General features: G+C 40.3%; 2 protein-coding genes and 1 long non-coding RNA gene across 4 annotated transcripts; 2 read left to right on the top strand and 1 right to left on the bottom strand.

Moving 5' to 3' along the window:
- The first annotated feature begins 2,314 nt into the window (after positions 1-2,314).
- zranb2 (zinc finger, RAN-binding domain containing 2) lies at positions 2,315-7,362 on the top strand. 2 transcript variants are annotated; one of them, XM_071902997.2, is made up of 10 exons: positions 2,315-2,428; positions 3,111-3,163; positions 3,272-3,380; positions 3,746-3,828; positions 3,917-3,993; positions 4,223-4,378; positions 4,488-4,648; positions 5,266-5,325; positions 5,946-6,095; positions 6,326-7,362. In XM_071902997.2, exons 1-10 carry the CDS (start codon positions 2,373-2,375, stop codon positions 6,381-6,383), a joined length of 963 nt encoding a protein of 320 aa, XP_071759098.1. In that variant the 5' UTR covers positions 2,315-2,372; the 3' UTR covers positions 6,384-7,362. The 2 variants fall into 2 exon arrangements, with proteins under 2 accessions (XP_071759098.1, XP_071759097.1); XM_071902996.2 differs by having other exon boundaries at positions 5,946-7,362.
- A 2,569-nt stretch (positions 7,363-9,931) lies between these two features.
- On the top strand, positions 9,932-17,242 carry ptger3 (prostaglandin E receptor 3 (subtype EP3)). Its single transcript, XM_071903001.2, has 2 exons — positions 9,932-10,853; positions 12,256-17,242. Exons 1-2 carry the CDS (start codon positions 10,002-10,004, stop codon positions 12,577-12,579), a joined length of 1,176 nt encoding a protein of 391 aa, XP_071759102.1. The 5' UTR covers positions 9,932-10,001; the 3' UTR covers positions 12,580-17,242.
- Positions 17,243-17,384: 142 nt separating this feature from the next.
- Positions 17,385-17,698, bottom strand: LOC144539748 (uncharacterized). Its single transcript, XR_013505093.1, has 2 exons — positions 17,559-17,698; positions 17,385-17,517 (listed from the first exon to the last, which is right to left on the bottom strand). It is a non-coding gene; the product is annotated as an uncharacterized LOC144539748 (long non-coding RNA).
- Positions 17,699-21,276: the final 3,578 nt, after the last annotated feature.

Below are 21,276 nucleotides of genomic sequence, written 5' to 3'. Positions count from 1 at the left end.
TTCAAAAGATCCTTGGTAATATGTGGCAAACGATAGTAAAATTATATGAGTTGTGACACTTGTATCTTGAAAAGTGAAAAAGTCAGTCTATAAAATCATATTCATAGAGCCCCATAACACTTAACTAGTATGTGACAACATGGTCCTCTTATGCCTAATTTGAAGGTTTTGGGCCCTGGAAGTATCCCCTAGTTGCAATTATCTGCCAGTTCTGAAATATGACTATAAGTCTAGTAAAGTACTGACCTTTGTCAAAAATAGCCTAAAACAGGCGAACAAGGATAAGGTCCTCTCCAGGGGCTCCAGAGGTGGAGGATGAAGGATTTTAGAGTTTAGAAATAGATCTGTGCCAGTTGTTTGTCTAGATGAACATCTGGATGATGTGGGTGAAGGTTGTGCTCCATTGGTGTGATATTTACATAGGAACCCTTACTGCATGTACCATATGAACCCTGACCCCTGTATGAAGAGTTCATAAACACTATATGGGCATTTTAGAAAATACAATCATTAGCTGAAGTTCATCATTCAATATCTCTAAATTATACATGATCCAATCTGTAAATGTTTTATAATTGTGCAAGCCAATGACTTAAGTCACCCACTATCCTTTAAAAAGTCATTTGTTTTAATTTTTTGCTATCAATCATTTTGTAACAATAGGTGCCATTTTTCAAACGGGGGATATCTCGTTTTGAAACAAAACTATTAATCTAATTCAGCCTCACAAGAACAGTATCAGTCCAATGACAGACACAAAACGATTCACATTTCCAGATCAGATAATTTTACAGTGCTTAATCATATTTGCCCTGCATTAGATAGCTATTATTCTGTTCATCACAGGATTATCATGCCATATTTATTTGTACGTGGGTTTCAGAATTATACACTCATGTAAACACATACACACACACACACACACATACACACACACACACTATCCCTCTTAAAGTGACTACATGTTTTTTTTTTTTGCCACCTCCATAATCTTATACAGCTTTGATCTAGATGAACAAGCAAAATCTTCAGGAACCTGGTGGGCGATGACACGCACTAAAATATAAAGGAGGGTCTGTGAACATTTTCAGTGTTAACAGTTGGCATTAACTGTCATCTAGTGGCCACTAGTGGAGTTGCGAAATACAGTACAGCCAAGACCAGCTTGGTACTTAGGATTCCTAAAATTGCATTCTGAATTTTTAAAGAAAGGCCATGGTGGTTAGATTCGATGATGCATGATTTAAAACCTTGACAGCCGCTCTGTCACCAATCATGAGCACCAATGCCATCATCTGCACCTCCAGAGTCTGCCTCCAGCTCTACACTCACCTCACTTATATCCCTTGTCTTGTTTTTATTCCAAGCCATGGGTTGAACATTGCAAATCAAGACAGTGAATGCTGACTTTACTATTTCCAAGCTCTATATTAACCCCCCACACCCACACGCCCCACACGCCTATCCATCATCCTTCCCTCTCTTAAAATAACTACTCTCCTTTTTGAATATATGATGGTGACGCATTTCCCTGACAAAAATTCACTATAATAACCCTATAGGGACTTACAGTGTAACTGTGGTACACAATAGTGGGTTATTATCATAGGCTACTTTATGGTATTTTTATCTCCAAAAGTGTTACTATAATATTCTTAGAATGTTCCTATGGGGACCTGTGGGATTTACTGTGATATTTGTAAGGTGTCACTTTAAAATGTATTGCAGTATTAACTGTCATCTCTTTTCGATACGGTTAAAACCTGACTGAACCCTATTTCACCATTCAGTTCACAGGAAGCAACTGTCTAGTGCACATATTTCTTTATTCGCATGGTATGCAATGCAGAGAAATTAGTGTATCACTTTTAGCTGACCACCGGGGGTGTCGATGCCGCATTCATGTGCTGTCGAAAATATTGGAATTCCGAGTTTTAAAAAGGACATCGACGACACAGTAACGTGGTAAATTGTGATAAAAAAAAAAAAAGAGGACATTTGCTATGATACCCGAGTTGCCTACATGTGACGTTTAGGGGGTGCAGAGCATATAATTGACGCTGTATCGACAATTGATGGTATAAGTGATGCGTACAATAGCTTTGGGATTACTTTTATTACCTTTTTTAAAAATTGATTCTGCCGCTTCAGATCAAAGTGTCCCAAAATATACCACTTGCCCACAAAATTTACCCATTTCACAGGGGCCTATTATGCGCGACATGACGTGTATGCAAATTACGAGAAGCACTTGAAGGCAGCAGGAGAGAGACGAGGCTACACTGTGTGAACTGCTGCTGCATTCATTGTGTGAACTCTTCTCAGAGTGAGCACACCCAGCCTGTGAGCTACCAGTGTTAATAGGCACAAAAATGTCGGGGAAGAGTTTTCGAGTTAGCGACGGGGATTGGATTTGTCCCGATAAAAAGTAAGCGCTCCTCAAGCATAATATAGATAGCTACCTTAGATATCGGGAGGTTAGAATTATCAGTGGGCCTCTTGTTAACTTGCTGGCTATGCTAACAGGCTAACGTTAGCTAGTTAGGCCTCCTACCGTGTACTTCATGCTAACATTAGCTAAATAAGCTAGCTACTCATTCTCCTTACTTCTACGTGCCTAGTGTAAGCAGAACAACCCTAGTGTACCCGTTTTGGATTTAAGGGTGGGGAGTTGCAGGAAAGTTGAAGGTGCCAGTGTGTGCTGTCTTGTAGATAGCAAGCTAGTTAGCTAGGTAGCTTGCGTGGGCTTTTTTGTGGGATAGGACAAGCTTCTCAACTCTACGTTATAGTTGTTGCTTACAATGCAGTAGCAGCCAAGTTGTCTGCAGAGTTTAGAGTCCAACTTGGGTAGTCAGCAATATCAGGTTACGAGTTAGCAGCATAAAAACATTTAAAGTGACAGATAAACCAGCTGCAGTTGTCAAAACACAGGCCCGTTACACAGGATATCCAGCATAAAGCTACAAGCTAATGGTGTACCACATGAAAAAATAATAAGATGACTTAGCTGGCCATAGTTGCATGGATTATACTGATTGCATTTGCCTGATTGCTGAAACAACACACTTAAGCCTAATCTGTGCCTATATTAATGTTTTATGTTCTTGCAGGTGTGGAAATGTGAACTTTGCTAGAAGAACTAGTTGTAACAGATGTGGAAGGGGTGAGTCATTCTGCTCTGAAACAAGTATAGATTTTGCATAAGCCTGATGCAAGACTATGCACCTCCTCTCCAAAACTGTTACACCAAAGACTGTTCTATTTCCCACAGAGAAAACAACAGAGGCAAAGATGATGAAAGCTGGAGGGACAGAGATTGGGAAAACTCTGGCTGAGAAGAGTAGAGGCCTCTTCAGTGCAAACGATTGGCAGTGTAAAACGTATGTGATCATGGTAAAACTGCTTTATAATCAGGGTAGGACATCACCAGAAATTATGGTAAATTTTGGCAGTGTCTTTAAAGTATCAATATCACCAGTTCCTAGGCTGGTGCTTTTCCAAAGTCTATGGAAAAAGCTGTTCTTTTCAAATGCTCATTTCATCTTGTTAAAATTCAAAGGGACTTGTAAAATATTTGGATTAGCCTGACACTGTGGCAAGTAAAGGAGAAAGCTAATTTTCCACCTGATTGAAATACATGGTTACTTACTTCATAAGCTGTAACAAAAACTCTCTAGTTTCAATTTCAGATGTGTTGGAATTCAATGGCTTCATTGTTTTTTTTTGGGGGGGTTTTCTCATGAAGGTGTGGCAATGTGAACTGGGCTAGGAGGTCTGAATGCAACATGTGCAACACACCCAAATATGCGAAGCTTGAAGAGAGAACAGGTAACCACATGCACACTTAGTCTATGAGTTTGCGGTTTGTCTCTGAATACTAGTTCTTGATTGCTGATTTACCCTTTTCTGTTTTCAGGCTATGGCGGAGGATTCAATGAAAGGGAGAATGTGGAATACATTGAACGGGAGGAATCTGATGGTGAATATGATGAGGTGAATATTGACTGACAATGAATCAGTAGTGTGATCAGAAGTTCAACATTTCATAGTTGATTCAGCCTCACCCAAGTCTATATTTGATGAATAAGCATACAGTGGCAGTCACGTTTGCTTACAAATGAATGACGAATATATATTGTGTCTTGAAAGCCGCTGATAAAAATTCGCATTGGCCCGGGTCAGTTATGCTGATAAGGATTACGCTCTGTCTCCCGTGTCACAGTTTGGTAGGAAAAAGAAAAAGTACCGTGGGAAAACCAACAGCACGTCTTCCTCAAAAGAAAGCGAAAAGAAAGAACCAGTGAAAGACGAAGACAACGAGGAGGAAGAGGAGGAAGAGGATGACGAAGACGGAGACCTTTCCAAATACAAACTGGATGTAAGACTGTCTGGTGGCTGGAGCTGTTAAGTTAAATAAACAAATGTAGCACTGTAACACCTGCCAATGACAATATAGCATTAAAAAAAAAAGGAACTCTTCTCTCTAGGATGATGAAGACGAGGACGGAGACGGAGACCTGTCGAAGTACGACCTGGACGCCAGCGACGAGGAGGACAAGCAGACAAAGAAGAAGGGCAGCCGCTCGGGTTCGTCCCGCTCCCGCTCGTCCTCGCGCTCCTCCAGCTCCAGCTCACGGTCGAGGTCCAGGTAAAAGGGTACAGGTCAAGGGTAACTCCAGGCAAAATGTCAGTATCAGCTCAATCTTCCTTCTAACTTATTGATCCGCATCAATTAAATGTCCTGTTTTGTTGATTTGTTGTTTTCCGTTTTCTTACCCCCCCCCCCCCCCCCCTCCCCTTTTGTGGTGTAAGAAGTGTTTTTATGTGCAGATCCAGTGATTCTCCTCGATAAAATGTAATTCATCGTGCGTTTTTGTTTGGCTTTTTATTTGATTGTATACATTTGTAACGTCTACGACTTCAGATGGAAGGAATTCATATTGTTATCTTCAACTTAAAGCATTCTAGTTGTTCTGGCACTTTTGTTTTCTATCTTGCCCAGGTCTGATGGCATTTTTTGCATCCGGTTGTTAGTCTTTTTTTGTATTTTTCTAATTCTCTGCATTTGATTATCCTGTAGATTTATTCTTTGTTAGTCAACAGTGATACTGTATGGCATTGTGCAAATAGGTTGTCTTTGTTACATTATTTCTCCAGATTAATGTGCAGTTTATTATCATGTCTGTGCATTGTCACATGCACCACGTAGCCACGGGTGTGTCCTTGTTCAGAAAGTATTGGAAAAAGATGTGTTTCTTCTTTCAGGTCCCGTTCTAGAAGCTCATCCAGTTCCAGGTCTGGATCTCGCTCGAGGTCCCACTCCAGGTGAATGAGGTGACATGCACTCTCTCCCTTAAGAGAGTGTATGTATCTGGGCCGAAGGCTCCAGAAAACCACCTAGTCCTAGTTGACGTTATGAAAAGAGAGGCTGCACAGTGATGAAGTGCTATACTGCAGCCTCCTTTTTTTCTTACTATTCAGAAAAAACGAATTTAAGTTTGGAATCAGGATAAGGCAAACTCCTAAGCTGTTCTGGTTTTCATTCACCTGACCTAATGTTTTCCAGGTTGAATTAGGCCTGACTATAAATACTGCAGATGTTCAGTAGTTCAATTTGACTAGCTGAAGTGAATTTCAATGTTGCAAACCCTCAGACCTCTGACTAGATATCTGGGGTTTTATTTATCGAGCGTCTCTGAGGAGTGGTGCTGACTGTGCCCACGTAAGCCTTAATGTCACTATGTTTTCAAAAGCAAACTCATCTTCAGCCATTTTGGTGGACGCTTTTATCCAAAGAGCCTTACAGCGCCTTGGATAAAAGCATCTCACAGCACCATGAATGCATAGGTCAGCACTCCTATTCAGAGAAGCTTGATAAATACCTGCCCTGGTTAGGCTCTGCCTTGGCCTCACTGACCTTAGTGCTTGGTTTATCCCTCTAAAAGATCCAGCTCCAGGTCTGGAAAGGGCTCCTCTCCCCGGAAGAGGTCCCGCTCGCCCTCCTCCTCGCCTGAGAGGAGACAGAAGCGCAGTCGCTCCAGGTCCTCATCTGGAGGGAGGAAACGGAGGCGCTCTAGATCACGTTCGTCCGAAAGGTTTGGGTTTCTGTGGAATACCACAATGGCGTACTCACTGATAATTGTTAGCCCTCCATCGCTTCGCTTTACGGGAGTTCAAATTTAGAGAAATGTGTTCACAATTTGCCACGTCATGATGCTTTTATACCTTGTGAACTTGTGCATGTTTCTAATGTGCGTAAACTGAATGTTAATAGTCAAGCCTGCTGACCTTGTTCTTCTTCCCCTGGTGTTTTGTCTGATTTCAGGCGCCGCGGCCAGTCCTCCGGATCCTCCCATTCCGGCTCCAGTTCAAAAAAGAAATAAGTTTAAAACGGCCTTTAAAAACAAGAAAAGGAACCATAGTACAAGTGCATGTTGTGTTTTACGAAAAACCACCAGATCCGTTCATTATGCTGTTCAACTTCATATAGAACCTCAAAGTACACACATCTTATTTCCCTCAAAAGAAGAAAACAGTGAAACAACTTCTCTCTGTCATTACCTGTCATACATGCTTCCTTTTTGAAAACCGAGTAGGCTACATCCCAGTCTGTGACGAGTGTGTGTAACTTTAGGTGTCCGATAAACTTATAAATGTCTGGTCCTATAAGAGAAACAGAGATATACTGTGAAGAGACTGTATCTCATTTTAAACCCACTCTGCTTAATATCTTAATGGCATTACATTTTATTCCACTCATTTTGGGGGAAACTGAAGTTTCATATAAATTTAGATTACAGTTCTTGACCTAAGGAAGCTTCTGAGATGGTGGTTTTACAAAATCTGTTTTTCAAAACGGAATTTAAAACACATTACAAAGGTTTACTGAACAACCACCACTATAGAATATTATAAATGTAGCCCTGAGAATTTTGGTCAGATTGTTTGATTCGTTGATATTTTTCTTGTTTTCTGTTGAAGGTAAGTATTTCTTTTTCTTTCACTTTTTGATATTCCTTGTTTAACTAAATGGCAGTAATTTCAACATTCTCTGGTTTGGGTTAGGTTTTTTTTTTTCCTCTCCTTAAAACTGTTGTGGCCTATTATTAATCACCATCTCCAGTTATTCCTGATAGCTCTGTCAAGACACTTTGGAAACTTTGGAATGAAATGTAGGACTGGCAGATTTCCATGCAGTTGAAATAAAATGCAAACAGTTCCAGATAGCAAGAATAAATAACAAAACATATCAAATGATGTCCTCTTAATGACAGTATTTATAGAATGTGGCAATAGGGTCTTTTTGTTGGTGAAAAATGAACTAAAATGTACACAACATGTAAATAAAATCCTGTCGAACTACCTATTTAATTATTTTATTCTTCATGCGTTGGATTTGCCCTAAAGTTGAAGATCTCGTCAGAAATCCATAAAGCTCTTCTGCACCATTTGGATACAGAAGGTGACCCTTATTTCCCCCCAGTGTATTCCCTTGGGATTAAAACGTGTTACAAGAAAATGACTAATAGGCCTACAATAGGGACTTTAGTATGTGTAACCAGTGAGTTTATATGAATGTTTTAATATTCTATGATATGACTATAGGCTAATATCCCTATAGAGACCTATATTTACTGGTATGGTATGATATCGTTAACAGCTTTTATATCCTTCGTTACAGTAATTACACTTTTCTCAATAACGGCTACTGCAACCAATTACTACCATCTAACCAGGCTAGTATTACAGTTAAGTCTACCAATAATAAACAAGTTATGTTTTACATTGCCAAGTAGGTTGATGTTGAATTTGAAATTAGTAATGAGTATTTATTTTTTCCTTATCACTCCCTGAAAACAGTAACTCGTTACAGCAGGCTTGGTAACTGTGATTAACGTTACACCTTCCACATTTTGCGGCAGCCATTGCCGCCTCTCTTACCTTAAAAACTTAGGTTTGCTGTCAGCCTACACATCTCCTGTGAATGATGAAGGAAACCAAAATGCCTTTGATCTCCAATGTTTTTGTCATTTTGCTTGGTGAAATCAAACTAGTGGGAGTAATTCTTGCTTCCACCCGGAGAAAGTAGGCTAAACTTTTCAGCCTTTTCTCATGTAAATTAGCTTAGCCTGAGAAGAAGACGATCAGCTAATTACAACGAAAACTACTTTGGATTTTGATGGGATGTCGTTCGTTTTGGATAATTCTGCTTCAAACTGACTTCAATAAGAGCTAAATATCCGATTAAAAATAACGAGTAACTGATTACTTTTTGAGTAACGAGCCCAGCAGTAGGTTCTAGATAAAAATGATGGGACAGGAAGTCCATTTCCACACGTTTTGTGTTGCTGTTCTCGTTCTGGTCAACAGGTGGCACTTGTTGCTCCTGATAGGCTGACGAGAGGGAGATGAGAGGGAGGGCTGACTTCACTGATGTGCTGCTTAATTGATGGAAAATCAATTACAAGGTACTGAAATGAATGGCAGTTTCCACAACACACTCTTCCCCTCCAGGGAATCTAAACAAAAGAACAAAAGATGAAATGGAGTCGACCTAGTGTGAGTGAAAGGTTTGACTTTATCATGTTTTCTTGAAATCTATAATAGGCTGCTATTGTATGCTGATCTGTTGTCTGCTCAAAATGTACTTTCCTACAGTAATGAGATAGCCTACTATAGGCTACAAATAGCACAGCAATTTTTATTTTATAATATAAAAATCCCTATAGGATTATTATAGTAGCATTACAGGAGATAAAACATACCAGAAAGCATAATACGGCCACTATCAACTATATTGAGAAGGATACAAACACAAAAAAGTCACTCTAGGAATATTATAGTGATTTTTCGTTAGTGCAAGACCACATGAAGTGACTGGGTTAGTTCAGTTAGTGTCTTCCTTAACTATAAAGACAAATATTTTAAATGAGTCTATGCGAATCTAATTTAATCATCTGAGGCGAACAGTTGAGTGAGAAATTAAGTGCTACCACGACTAGGCTAGCCAATACGTTTTTGAGTCTGAATAAAACTGAAAGGACTCTGGACTGACTGATGTAGTGGAGGGTAAAGCCACCTAAACTCAATTTACCCACTTTTTTATTTTGCAGAATAGAGTTTAACCACCTTCTTAGGCTGGCATAAATCACTAGGATATAATATGAAATCCACAGTAGCCTATCAAACTAATTAAAGTTAAATGAAAAGGGTCTTTTAAGAGGAAAGACATAAATTAATTGACTTTTGTACGTTTTGATGGTTGTTTTCCTTATACTGATCACCGACAGGAGGTCATGATTTACCATTTTTTTACTACTAGCATATATCACTACTTTCAGACATTGAAAGCCAATAGTTCAGTCACAGTGTAGCATTTTTCCCCTGATTTAGCTTTGTTCATTGCACCATCTATAATCAGATGTAAATCCGGCTGTCTGGCTGCTCACTTGGCTGAAGTGACCCGTCATGTGATGATAATCTCTGGCATCTTGACTCGTGTGGGTGCGAGCCTGCATTTGTGTCTTACCAGTCAACTGAGAAATAGCTTCACCCCATCCATAGTGTTGTGTACTGGTTAATAAAAATATGATCCAGTGGGTGACCATCACAAGGGAAACACCCACCAGTGCAAACAAACATCAATTAATTTATATTTGTTTCCCCTTAAAACACCCCAGTTTGCATCCGTTTGAAACTACTTTTAATTCACAACGTTACAGAATCAAAAGGTGGTTAAACTCTATTAAATAAAAAGGTAAATTGAGTTTGAGTTTATTCCCACCCATACTCAAGGGAAATATATGTGATATGTTTATATTAGACCTTATGCAGTGTATTTCTCTCGCCTCGGTGCGTGTCCGGGTAGTCCCGCCTCCAGCGAGTAAAGGCTCCGACGCGCTTTTACGCACAGCAGTCAGTTGGAGCAGTTTGGAGTGGTGGAGGATGTCGGACACACACAGTGGATATTTGCTATATATAGGCTTATCCTCACCGAGAGGATGACTTCGGACAGCTGTGATTCTCTCGAAGACTGGCCAACTCCTCATGGAGAGATGTTGGACTCCAACGTCTCCAAACCGCTGCGCGAAAGCAATGTCACCAAGAGTGGCAGTTGTGGATCCGTATCAGTGGGTTTCCCAATAACCATGATGATCACCGGCATGGTGGGCAACTCTCTAGCTCTTATCCTGGTGTATATTTCTTACAGAAAGAAGGAAAATAAGAGGAAAAAGTCTTTCTTGCTTTGCATTGGATCGCTGGCGTTGACTGATCTGTTTGGGCAGCTTCTGACGAGTCCAATAGTGATATCAGTTTACCGAGCCGACCTGAAGTGGGAGCGCATCGACTCATCGGGCAAGTTGTGCGCCTTTTTCGGTGTGTGCATGACCACTTTCGGCCTGTGCTCTCTCTTCCTGGCCAGCGCTATGGCGATTGAAAGGGCTTTGGCGATAACAAGTCCCCACTGGTACTCCAATCACATGAGAACAAGTGTGACAAAGCAGACTTTGGCTGTCATATGGTGCCTTGTGTTGCTCTTTGCGCTGCTGCCCATCGCAGGTGTCGGGAAATACACATTGCAGTGGCCGGGCACCTGGTGCTTCATCAGCACCGGGGACAGAGAAGTCCCGGGCAATATGTTTTTCTCCATCACTTTCGCTGTACTTGGGATTTTCTCTCTGCTTGTAACTTTTTCCTGCAATGTGGTGACTATCCGGGGATTAATTATCCGATGCAAAACAAAATCTGGCACGTCTCAGTCGTCAAAACAGTGGGAACGGCTCACCACGGAGACTGTCATTCAGCTGTTAGGAATTATGTGCGTCCTGCTTATATGCTGGTCTCCTCTACTGGTATGTTTATAGGCGACTGCCGCCTACACATTTCTTATAGTATAGAACCAAGTTGCCTTGCACTTATATAAATGAACGGATGTGACATAGTAGACTGAAGGTGTCAGGTCTAATATATAAAATCAATCCAAATATTTTATATGAGTGCTGATTTTTCGACTGTGGTAGTGTGTAAATGTCCAGTGACAACCCTTCTGCTAACATGATTTATTTAACAGGCCCACGGTCATTATTCACAATTCCATGGGCCAGTCTTAAATAGGGTTTATTGTGAGCTGTCTGTCACATACAGCTGCCAGTTATAGATCTGTGTGGCTCTTTGGAGAGGCTTCATCTCCTGTTGGTAGCAGACAACAAGAAGCAGCATGAGCAGAAACTGTTGCCAAAATAGCCGACCATCGTATTTTAATGAAGTTAGTTTTCTCAGTCACTCTTTCAGTCATTCAGTTAGTCAGTCAGTCAGTTACTCACTCACCCACACTCTATTTCTCTTACTCTATATTCTCCCTCCCCCATCTCACAAACACAAACCATACTACATAGGTATATAGTCACCTTCATGCAGTCCCACATGCTTCCTTTGATACGCTGATGCCATTTCCCATTAAGGGAGAATCCACTTAGCCGAGCCTGTTTGGGGGTCTGCTCAGTGTGCTGTGAGGTCATGCACTGTCAGTCACATATCTAATAGTCCCACTGAGGATATTAATAGAAGCCACAGGACTGAGGCGGCGGTGGTGGTGGTGAGTGAATACGTAAGTGGCAAGAGTGTGGACATGATGTTAATTTTTTTCTTTCTCCGAGCTGTTTGGTAGCTGCTCAGTTTAGACTTGCTGACTGTGTGTCAGCCATATTTCAGATACCAAGGTAACTGAAGAGAGCGGCCGCAAAATCAAAAGCTCTCAGCCAATTAAATTTCCATAAACTAGAAAATTGATTTTTTAGAAGGCTTCTTCATGGTCCATTTAACTGAATGAACATGGAGATGATGCACAACTCTTGCTCCGTCTAAAAATATTATAGCTTTATTAGACTTCCATTAAAAACATGACATTCCGGCCTTCATCAGAAAAGTCAAAGGCCTGACTTTTCTGAACAACATGATGGCCAAAACGTCATGTTTTTAATGGAAGTCTAATAAAGCTGTATTAGTTTTAGACTGAGCAAGAGTGACATGTTCTTTCATCTCCATGTTCATGATCATCTTGATTTTTGTGGTTGCACCTTGACTCAATCTGGTGGACACGCTTCCCTAGACAAAAAACATTTCACTAAATAACACAGTTTGTTCACATCCTTTCAATGTATGTAATATGGAACATAATGTAGTTATGTAGTCACAACACAGACATCCGACACGCCTGTTTTGGTACAAACGGCTTGCGACTGCCTCCCCTTCCAGGTGCTGATGCTGAGGATGATCTCCAACCAGATGTCCTCCCATCACTGCAAGCCGACGGCGGCCTCCTCCCTCACCCCCAGCCGCGATATCCACTTAGACTGTAACTTCTTTCTGACAGCGATCCGGCTGGCCTCGCTCAACCAGATCCTGGACCCCTGGGTCTACTTGCTCCTCAGGGAGATCCTCCTCCGCAAGTTCTGCATGGTGGCCAACGCCGTGTCCAACTGCTCCATAGATGGTCCGAAGGAGACCCAGACGGCACTGGATGCCCTTAACAAGCAGAACCATGACAACAACTGCCTCCACAAACAGCAAACTGGTTGAACAGATCTTTGGATAAACCAGGAAGTGGTAATTTTTGTGACTTTTTACCCCGGACAGATTGGATGGATATGACGGATGCTGTCTGGGATGTGTTATGGGAGTGAGCATTAGAATGAAATTGCTTTCCGAGTCGTCGACAGAAGGCTATTGTGCAACTAGCAGACAGAGTGCTCTCTGTTGCAGCGTTAATGGGAACCAGCCAAGTCTGCTCTGTGTGCACTTGTTTTTGTTTTGCTTGAAAACTCATTCCATTTAAAGTCACCTAACCAGCATGTGGACGCATGACCTTGTCACCTCTCACTTCAGCAGCAGCGTGGGTGCCAAGAGATCTCTGTTGTTACACTTCTCTTTTAATAAAAACAGTCAGCCAGGCTCTAGGATCCTGCCAATAGCTCTTTGGTTGAACCTTTTGAACATAACTCTAAACTGACTTCAAACTCAAAAAGGTGCATCTCATGCTTTTAATTTTCTGAACCCATTTGCTGCTCGTAATAACATGAGGCTGCATGCATGTGAATGTACATGAATTAAGAAACTGTAAATTGCTTGCGACTGGTTTTCATTAGCCTTGCCATCTTACATGAAATGTAAACTGTTTTGTGAAAAAAGGGATCACTCATTTGATAAAATGCAAATCCAAAACTGGAGCCAATTGTATTACATCTAATGTTAATGATGATTGTAAGATTTATTTATTTATATTTGTGGTCAATTGTACAGTTTTTTCTGTGCTGAATGCTGAAGATGCTACCTAATGGACATAAGCTGTCATAAATGTTAAAATGTGTGTGGTGTTTCCCGGTTCCTGCCGACCAATGAAATGTGAAACTTTTTGAGTTTGTTACCGTCCATTTTCTCCCTGAATATGAAAGGCACAGGGCTTAACGCTCGGTGAACATTTGCGCAGTCATGTTCTCAGCAGAATCCTTTAAAGAATTTCAAGGCTTTTGAATGCCAAAGAGTGCGAGGGACAGGATTGTGCATTAGTGGTGGCTAACATTGCCAGATCATAGATGGCATGGTGGATTGTGTTTGCCTTTGTCAAAGTGTCATTGAGTAATCCCTATGTGCTCTATGGATGCTGTTCCTGGCTGACTTTGCACCTTCACCTCTTTGATTAAAAGTGTTCATGCATGTGTCTTAGAGGGACATGAAAAGAAATAAATTCCTAATTGCACAGTGGGTAATTACAAGCGTGCTTAAAAAAATCACCAGCCAAATCTTTTCCCTGTGCTGCTGACGCTACCTTTAAATATTATTATTACACTTCAATATCCTTTGACAGCTACAGTACTATTCCAGGAATCAAGGTACTAGTCAATGCTGTGAGAAAGGTTTGTTTTCCTTTGTGCCAATTGACTGAATGTCTTTTACAGTCAGACCACAGCTAAGAGTTAAGAGTGGCTGGCTCGCCCACAGAGAGCTGTTGGCAGGCAGTGGCAAGCCTTTCCTTTTACAGTAGTGTGAATAAGAGTTTCTTTGCATATCCCTCTGATACACACACACACATGTATTCAAAGAGGTTCGGTATCTTGCTCAAAGACACTTCGACATGGAGGGAAACACCGGCTACAGTTACACTACCAGTCAAAAGTTTGGACACACCTGATTGAATATACTATGTTTTTTTATTACAGTAAAGCCATTTTGATCTAAAGGCTTTATGCTTAAATGCTTGAAATTTGTTTCTTAGTCAAATATAAATAGTGAAGTTGATGCCTATGTATGAATTTCTTTCCAAAGCCTTTCCAAAGGGCGGCTACTTTAAAGAATCTAAAATATAAAATAGTTTTGATTTGTTTAACACTTTTTTGGTCACTTCATAATTCCATTTGTGTTATTTCATAGTTTTGATGTCTTTACTATTATACTAAAATGTGGAAAATAGTAAAAATTAAGAAAAATGTGGGGGGAAAAATGTGGTGTGTCCAAACTGGTAGCGTATGGTAATTGAATCTGTGATCTTCTGGTTACGGGACGGTCTTTCTGCCACCCCATACCTCCGCCTCCTCAGTACATCAGCCAATAATATGCGTCAGATTGAAGTATGCTGTACTCTAACTCGCTCCGCCTTACCACGCCTTTCAAGTGTGAGAATACATACGAGCTCAGAGATAACGAGCCTATAAGATATCTGTGTCTGAGACAGCCATCTGGTACATGTGCGTTTTATGTTATCCATGTCACTGATTACTGTTTATCTGCTAACGGAGACAGTACAGATGTCGAGTGTCTCTTTCAATGATTGTCAAACCGGTCTGCCTTAGTAACCTGCTCAAAGGCTTCGCTTTGGTTGATGAATGAAAAGGAAAACCTTCAAAGAAACAATACCTTTACTCCAATGTGTGTCTCTACTATTCAGGAGTGTTTTTGCACAGAAACAAACTATTCTTCTGAAATTAGGTTACATTCTCTTTTATTCTTGAGCTAATTGCTTGCTGTGAATGTGCAATCAGGTCTACGTACCTTTCTTGTTAATAGATGTTATAAAAATTCTAATTTATTCTTTCATGGGAAATCAGTTTCCTTAATTTGTATGTGATATGATAGAGTGTTCAATTTAATGAAGGCTTGATTTCATGGCTCGGCATTCAGAGTGCTTATTCCAAGCATATGTTTGCTTCATGTAGCAGTAAATGTACACTTTACATTCAGCAGCAACATCCAGGGTTACGTTCCTGCATTTACCACAGCGATTATGTTGATTCACAAGTTGGTGCGGGGTATGGCTGCTTTGGAGAGGAACCCAATTAGATTCAAATTGAATTTACGTCATGTAATTTGCTCAAATTTCTGTTCAAGAGACCCTGCGGCCTCCCACTACTCAACTGAGAACACGTTATTACGCAAAGGAACATCCTCTTAAAGCCATCTAATTGATCTTAAGTGTGGTTTGGACTGTTCCGGGGTGTTGCACTCCCCTCGTAAGCTACTTGGGTAGGTCCACAGTGGAAAAGAAAATGGAGGGATAATAATCCCCTCTTTTAGATGGAACACTTGATCTGTTGTAGCCCTCCTTAATGGATTCTATAATAGCCTACATGGAGTTTACAGGGAATGCTTTCTATGACTTTGCAGTACACAGTGTGCTCTTATGAAGTATGAATGTACAATAGAACGAGGGCCACAGCACAGCAAGGTGAGCTGAAATTATCTGTGAACTCTGGTGTGTTGGCCCACAAGATGTAATCTTCAAAGATGAAGACATTTAATGGCTGCTTTCACTGAGAGGTCTGTCAGCGTTAATTTAATTTGCTTTCTGCTAGAGAAATCATACTGCAAGATTTGATTACACTTCAGAAAAAGCATACTGGTGAAGGATTTCTGCAGCAAAATGATTTCTCAGTAACTGGAAACCTTTGTCTGCATTGTAATTAAAGCTTTTTAAATGTCAAAGTTACACCTGGACCTTTTTATAATTGACAAAAGCATACCACGACTGCTGTTCAAGCTTTGACTGTCAGGAGTGTTAAGTCTGGTTTGCACATGTGGTTAAAAGGTCTTCAGTTGTGTGAGGAGCAAGGCCAGTTGGCCAAGCAATTACCCACCAGAGTCTCCATCACTGAAGGGAGGGAACAATTACATAATGTTTTGAAAAAGGCTTTATTAGGCCCGGAGAGTCCAGCGCTGCCAGCTGGCTCCGTCTTGCTCACTCAAGTCCCTCATGCACGGAGCTGATTTACTGGTTTGCCTCGTGAACTGATGAGTCACTTGACATCAAGATTTCTAGAAATCTTGAGAAGATATCAAGATAAAAAAAAGAATGTTCTAGAAAACATGTGTAGCCATTTGATGTTTTGCATTTGTGCAAGTTTTTTATCCAATTTATGTACCAGACAATATTTATTTTTATTTTTTTATATTTATTTTTGCGTATTCTGATAATTAACTAATTCAAGACCCTTCAAGAAAAAAACATTGTGCCATAATAATCACTCTGACTGGCTCTGTAATATGCATCTAACACAACATTTAAAGCTGCACTATAGGCAAAATTTGATGTAAAAATACACCTTGTCATATCAGCCTAAATCACAAAATGGGGCTGCAAAAGAGAAGAACATCCCATCCCCACTAATTGAGACCTTGTAGATTCACATATTTGCCCAAATGAACGTCTGGTGTCTGGTGGTCACTTCTCAGCCAAATAAATGACAATTCAAAACTTAAGAAACACAAACAGCAGTGAGTGAGCATTAGATCTTTTGCCTCTGATTCCTTTGGTGTCTTTTGGTATGAAATGATCACAGTCCTGCCAGGTTGGTGAACAAGAGCGAGCTGTGTGCAATTTACTGATATGATGATTTACTTATATGATGATCGGTTACCTCTAACTGCCATTTGGAGCTGCCAACATGCCATGATGCCTAGTGCAGCTTTTATAATATAACAGTAATACACTTTGTTTGCATGGCCCTTTTCAAAAGAGAAACAAAGTGCTTCACAGAAAATAAAACATTAACGAATAAAAGCCAATAAAAAAGTCAAACGTTAATTAAAATCAGGGTAAAAATGAATATTGGTAGCACATACAACAGGTACATTTCTTCTAGCGTCAGGTATGATGGCGTCACACGTGCATGCAATGGAAACAAACAGGTTTGGCTTGCAGGAGCCAGCGCTTCTCTGATGAATGTAAATATATTCCAGATGGCTATCAGGAGATTTTTGTCTTGTCATTTTTTTTTCTCTGTTATGCCTCTGCTTCTGAATGTTAAGCAGAAGCGTCAAGTACTGTGAGGGAATTCCTTCAAACTCTGAACTCTGAGGCACGATTCTCAGACGAGGGCTATCTACACGCACTGTTGTTGTTTTTTTGGCAGTGCTCTTGTTGTTTTCACCCTGTGTATAATGCTGTAAATTATGCAACCTCTTGTTTTGTGTAGGTCATGTGGATGTGAATAATTGTTTTTTCCAGATATCTCTGTCTTAGCGAGGCTTATGTAACATGTTGCTGAGGTGAGGAGAGAAATACCTACCTACCCGTCAAAGTGTCCTTTGGGTACTTGAAGTCTTTGTCCTCTACTTGACTTGTATAGATATCAAATCAACATGCAATGCACTTTTGATTCATTTTCTTGAAATGTTTATGGCTTATGTGCTGGTGTACTGTTGGAAATTCTATTAAAGAATATGAACATATTTTCTCAATCTGCGTCGGGCTTTTTTTGGTTCGTGAAGCATGTTTTTTTTATTAAGTGTTTATAAACTTTGACATCACTGATTCCCTAGTACTTCAAAAACACCATGGGTGATGCAAGTCTACCTTTACATGGAGTGTACTTTTTGTTGCGTATCTACTGTGGTTGTTGAGCCATCAAAGCCGACTTTGATTTTCACGAGCAACTCCTTTCATGTGTAACAAATCTTGAAAACAAAAAAATAACGGCATGCTCATTTGTTTACATGAGAACTGTTTGATTTTGACTTATGCTGCATGGAAATGACTGCTCCATCTGTCAATCATACACAGGCTGGTGAGCCAGTTAGCTTAGCATTGACAATGAAGCAATTAGGCCCGACAGAAAAACAATCACTCTCCTCTGAGTCTTCAATATTATTAATCAGCAACATCCTTAGACAAACTACAGCAAATGAAGGATGTTTTACATGCCGAGTGTTGGGTTATGAATATTACATGCAGCCCTCTGGTGAGTACGTTGCTCGCTTGGTTGTCTGCGCTGACATTGCTTGACTTATCAGAGTGATAATTTAACTGGGAATGATGTGACTGTTAACTAGTAAATGTTTTGAATATTGTGAATGTGTTGAATGCTGTCTGCCGTTGTGAAACGTGTACTGCTGTTTATTGGTGGCCTTGTGAAATTAGTTTCCCATGGCACAATAAGTGGAACCATACAGTATGGTAAATTGTTTAAATAAATCATTGTATACATTTCCTTTTGAGGTTTGAAGCATGAGCCTGCTGGCTATTTATGCTCTAGCTATTCCTGCTTGATAGGCATGGTAACACTTTCAATATATTAATGCATGATGTGTATAATATGAATACATAATACATACAAGACAAGCACTACATATTACATAAAATGTACAAAAGAAAAAAGTAAAAAGCATGGGAAATTTCACACAGCTGCATCTGTCTTATCAATAATTTATCATTCGGCCAATGTTACAGTAACTGGATATTTACTGATGACACAAATGGATTTGGAAAAAACTGATAATGAGCTTTTCTGGGTGTAAATCAGCATTGAATTGTACCTCTGGAGTATGGCACTGTAACCTGATGAACTGTAACTTGATGAACTGATGAAGCCTCTCGGATGAGTGCTGAAACATCTTCAACTCTTCATTTTAAGCCCAGTGGATTTTGTTTTTATACTTTTTTTTGACATCTTACTACCTGGATAACTGAAATGAATCTACACAGGCAATTTGAGGTGACATTTCTGTGAGTCATCTTTGAGTTTTGTTACATCTTTTCCAGGTTGGCAGTAAATCAGCAGTTTGGGACAGCAGGATTGTCAGTAGAAAGTCACCGGTTTGAATCCCCGATTGGCTGGGAAAATCTGGGTAGGGATATTGATGAGAAACACTATCTATCCCCTCAACCTGACCTCAGTAGGAGACTGGTTGTACTGGGCAGCTTCCAGGTGTGAATTAGTCTCACTGTGTAGATGTGAAGCTGGGCGTTGCTGGAAAAATTACCTGGCTGCTCAGTCAGCACACCCTGGATAAATAAAGATGAAAAAATAGACCTTGCCACTGCCTTATAGACAAAATCTGAAACTGATTTTGGAGCTTTAATTCAATTAGTCCTGAATTATGTGAATCACCTGCCTCTCTTTCTTAGCTCTGCACACCATCCAGTCATTTTATTGCTGAGTAAGAGCAATCCCCGCATCAGATGAATAGTAGCGCGGGCATTAATCGCTTTATCGTCCCTTTATTCATCACTGCTGAGCTCAATAGGCTGAGGATGTATATTTTATGAGGGAACCATAGAAAAAAGGGCGTCTCTATGATGACACATGGTGCTGTACTGGTGTTAACTGGAAGTAAATAGATAAACAGCATGCTCCAACAAAGCTGTGCAGCGTGTTCAAAGGTGCAGGCGGTTACAAGGAAGAATATATTAATGGATGTTGCCTATAATAAACACCACAAATGTGGTTTTTTTTTTTTTTCAGTTTATTTCAGTTGAGGGTGAATGAGGTGAAATTTGAAATGGCTTTTGAATTGGCCAAATGAAAACAAGCTGGAGTCCCATAATGTGTGCCACTTCATTTAAATTGTTGTCCTTTTTTGTTTTTCATTTAGCAGAAGTGCCTCTCTGTGATGATAATAACAGAAAGTCCAGACACTGCGTGATGGCTTGAGCACAAAGTGTTTTAAATGTAAAACGGTGTCTGGAAATACATCTTAATAAAGCTTAATCTCGATGGAAAGGCGGCACTGTTTACATGATCTATTAAGTCTCATATTCTGTCGGGTCGATGGAAGTGAGCAGACTGCTCAAAACACGGCACTCAGACTTATCAAAGTTTGATCCTTGCCAAGAATGTAACTTCTGTAACTCAAATATTGCAAAAGGTGACTTCCATTTTTCATGTATTCTTCCATTGTTTGACTGAGGATCGCGCCGGGGTTTTGAAAGATGTTGGCGGACCGCTTTCTGCTATTGTTCCTTTTAATGCTCTCCTTCCATAGGCTATTCTGCTAAGAGAGATGAATGTCCCGGTACTCTAAACAACATAATTGTTCCTCTAGGGCCTCTCACTGAGGAGCGGAGGTATGGCTTTAACCGAATTAATCAGGTTGGTGATGAATGCTTCTGCTTTACCTCGCTTATGCTTTTAATGCATGCTTTGTATGTATGGACGAGGCCTGTTCTGCGAGCCTGCTTGGGGAAAAGAATAAGAGACAAATCCTGCGGTGTTTATCGTACTGCATGATACCAGCGCCGCCGGGACAAAGTATCCTCCGCTTTAACAGGATCAGGTAAACAAGCCAAAGGGGTCAAAAGGTCGACTGATGCCTGCAGAGAATATCCAGCAGAGCGATGGACCCGAACACTATTACTCAGATTGCCGTGGATAATGTTTGGCTGAATGTCCCTAGGAGATGAATACATAATGTCCCCAAGCATAGTGTGTGTAAGGATGTTGTTCTAGCCAGTGGCAGGCTGCTCTCACTGAATGACAATGAGGATGAATAGAGGAAATGCAAACAATTGACGTATATAACATGTTTTCCCATGGTCAGTGGGAAGAGAATAGTACTAACACTGCCAGGTTTAGAGATGTGATTCTAGGGCTGCACGGGTGAAAATTCAATATCATCATTTATTGCCTTTCAGTGGAGTCATATTGTGATGATATTGTGATTATATTTTGGGATACTGTGAGACAATTCTGCTGTATGAATTGATGATAACAAGCTAATTTTATTTAAAAATGAGGCATGAAACATTCAGTTTGAAAATGTTACTTTTTTTTTTACCTCACACCCTAACATTACCATTCAATCAATGGGATGAACATTAATTTGATTATTTAACATGTGATTTTGCACACGTGAGTCATATTGTGATATATATCGATAAAAAAATCCTTATCGTAATATTGATTTCAACCATATCGCCCCCGCACTACGTGATTCTCAGTAGAGCCAAAATACTAAAAATATACACACTCTTTTAGACAAGTGTCCACCAAATGACAGATGTCATCT

The sequence above is a fragment of the Centroberyx gerrardi genome, chromosome 9, assembly GCF_048128805.1.
Source record: "Centroberyx gerrardi isolate f3 chromosome 9, fCenGer3.hap1.cur.20231027, whole genome shotgun sequence".
Lineage (NCBI taxonomy): Eukaryota > Metazoa > Chordata > Actinopteri > Beryciformes > Berycidae > Centroberyx > Centroberyx gerrardi.
Note: the sequence above shows the minus strand (reverse complement) of the source record. Positions and strands in the feature narration are given on the sequence as shown.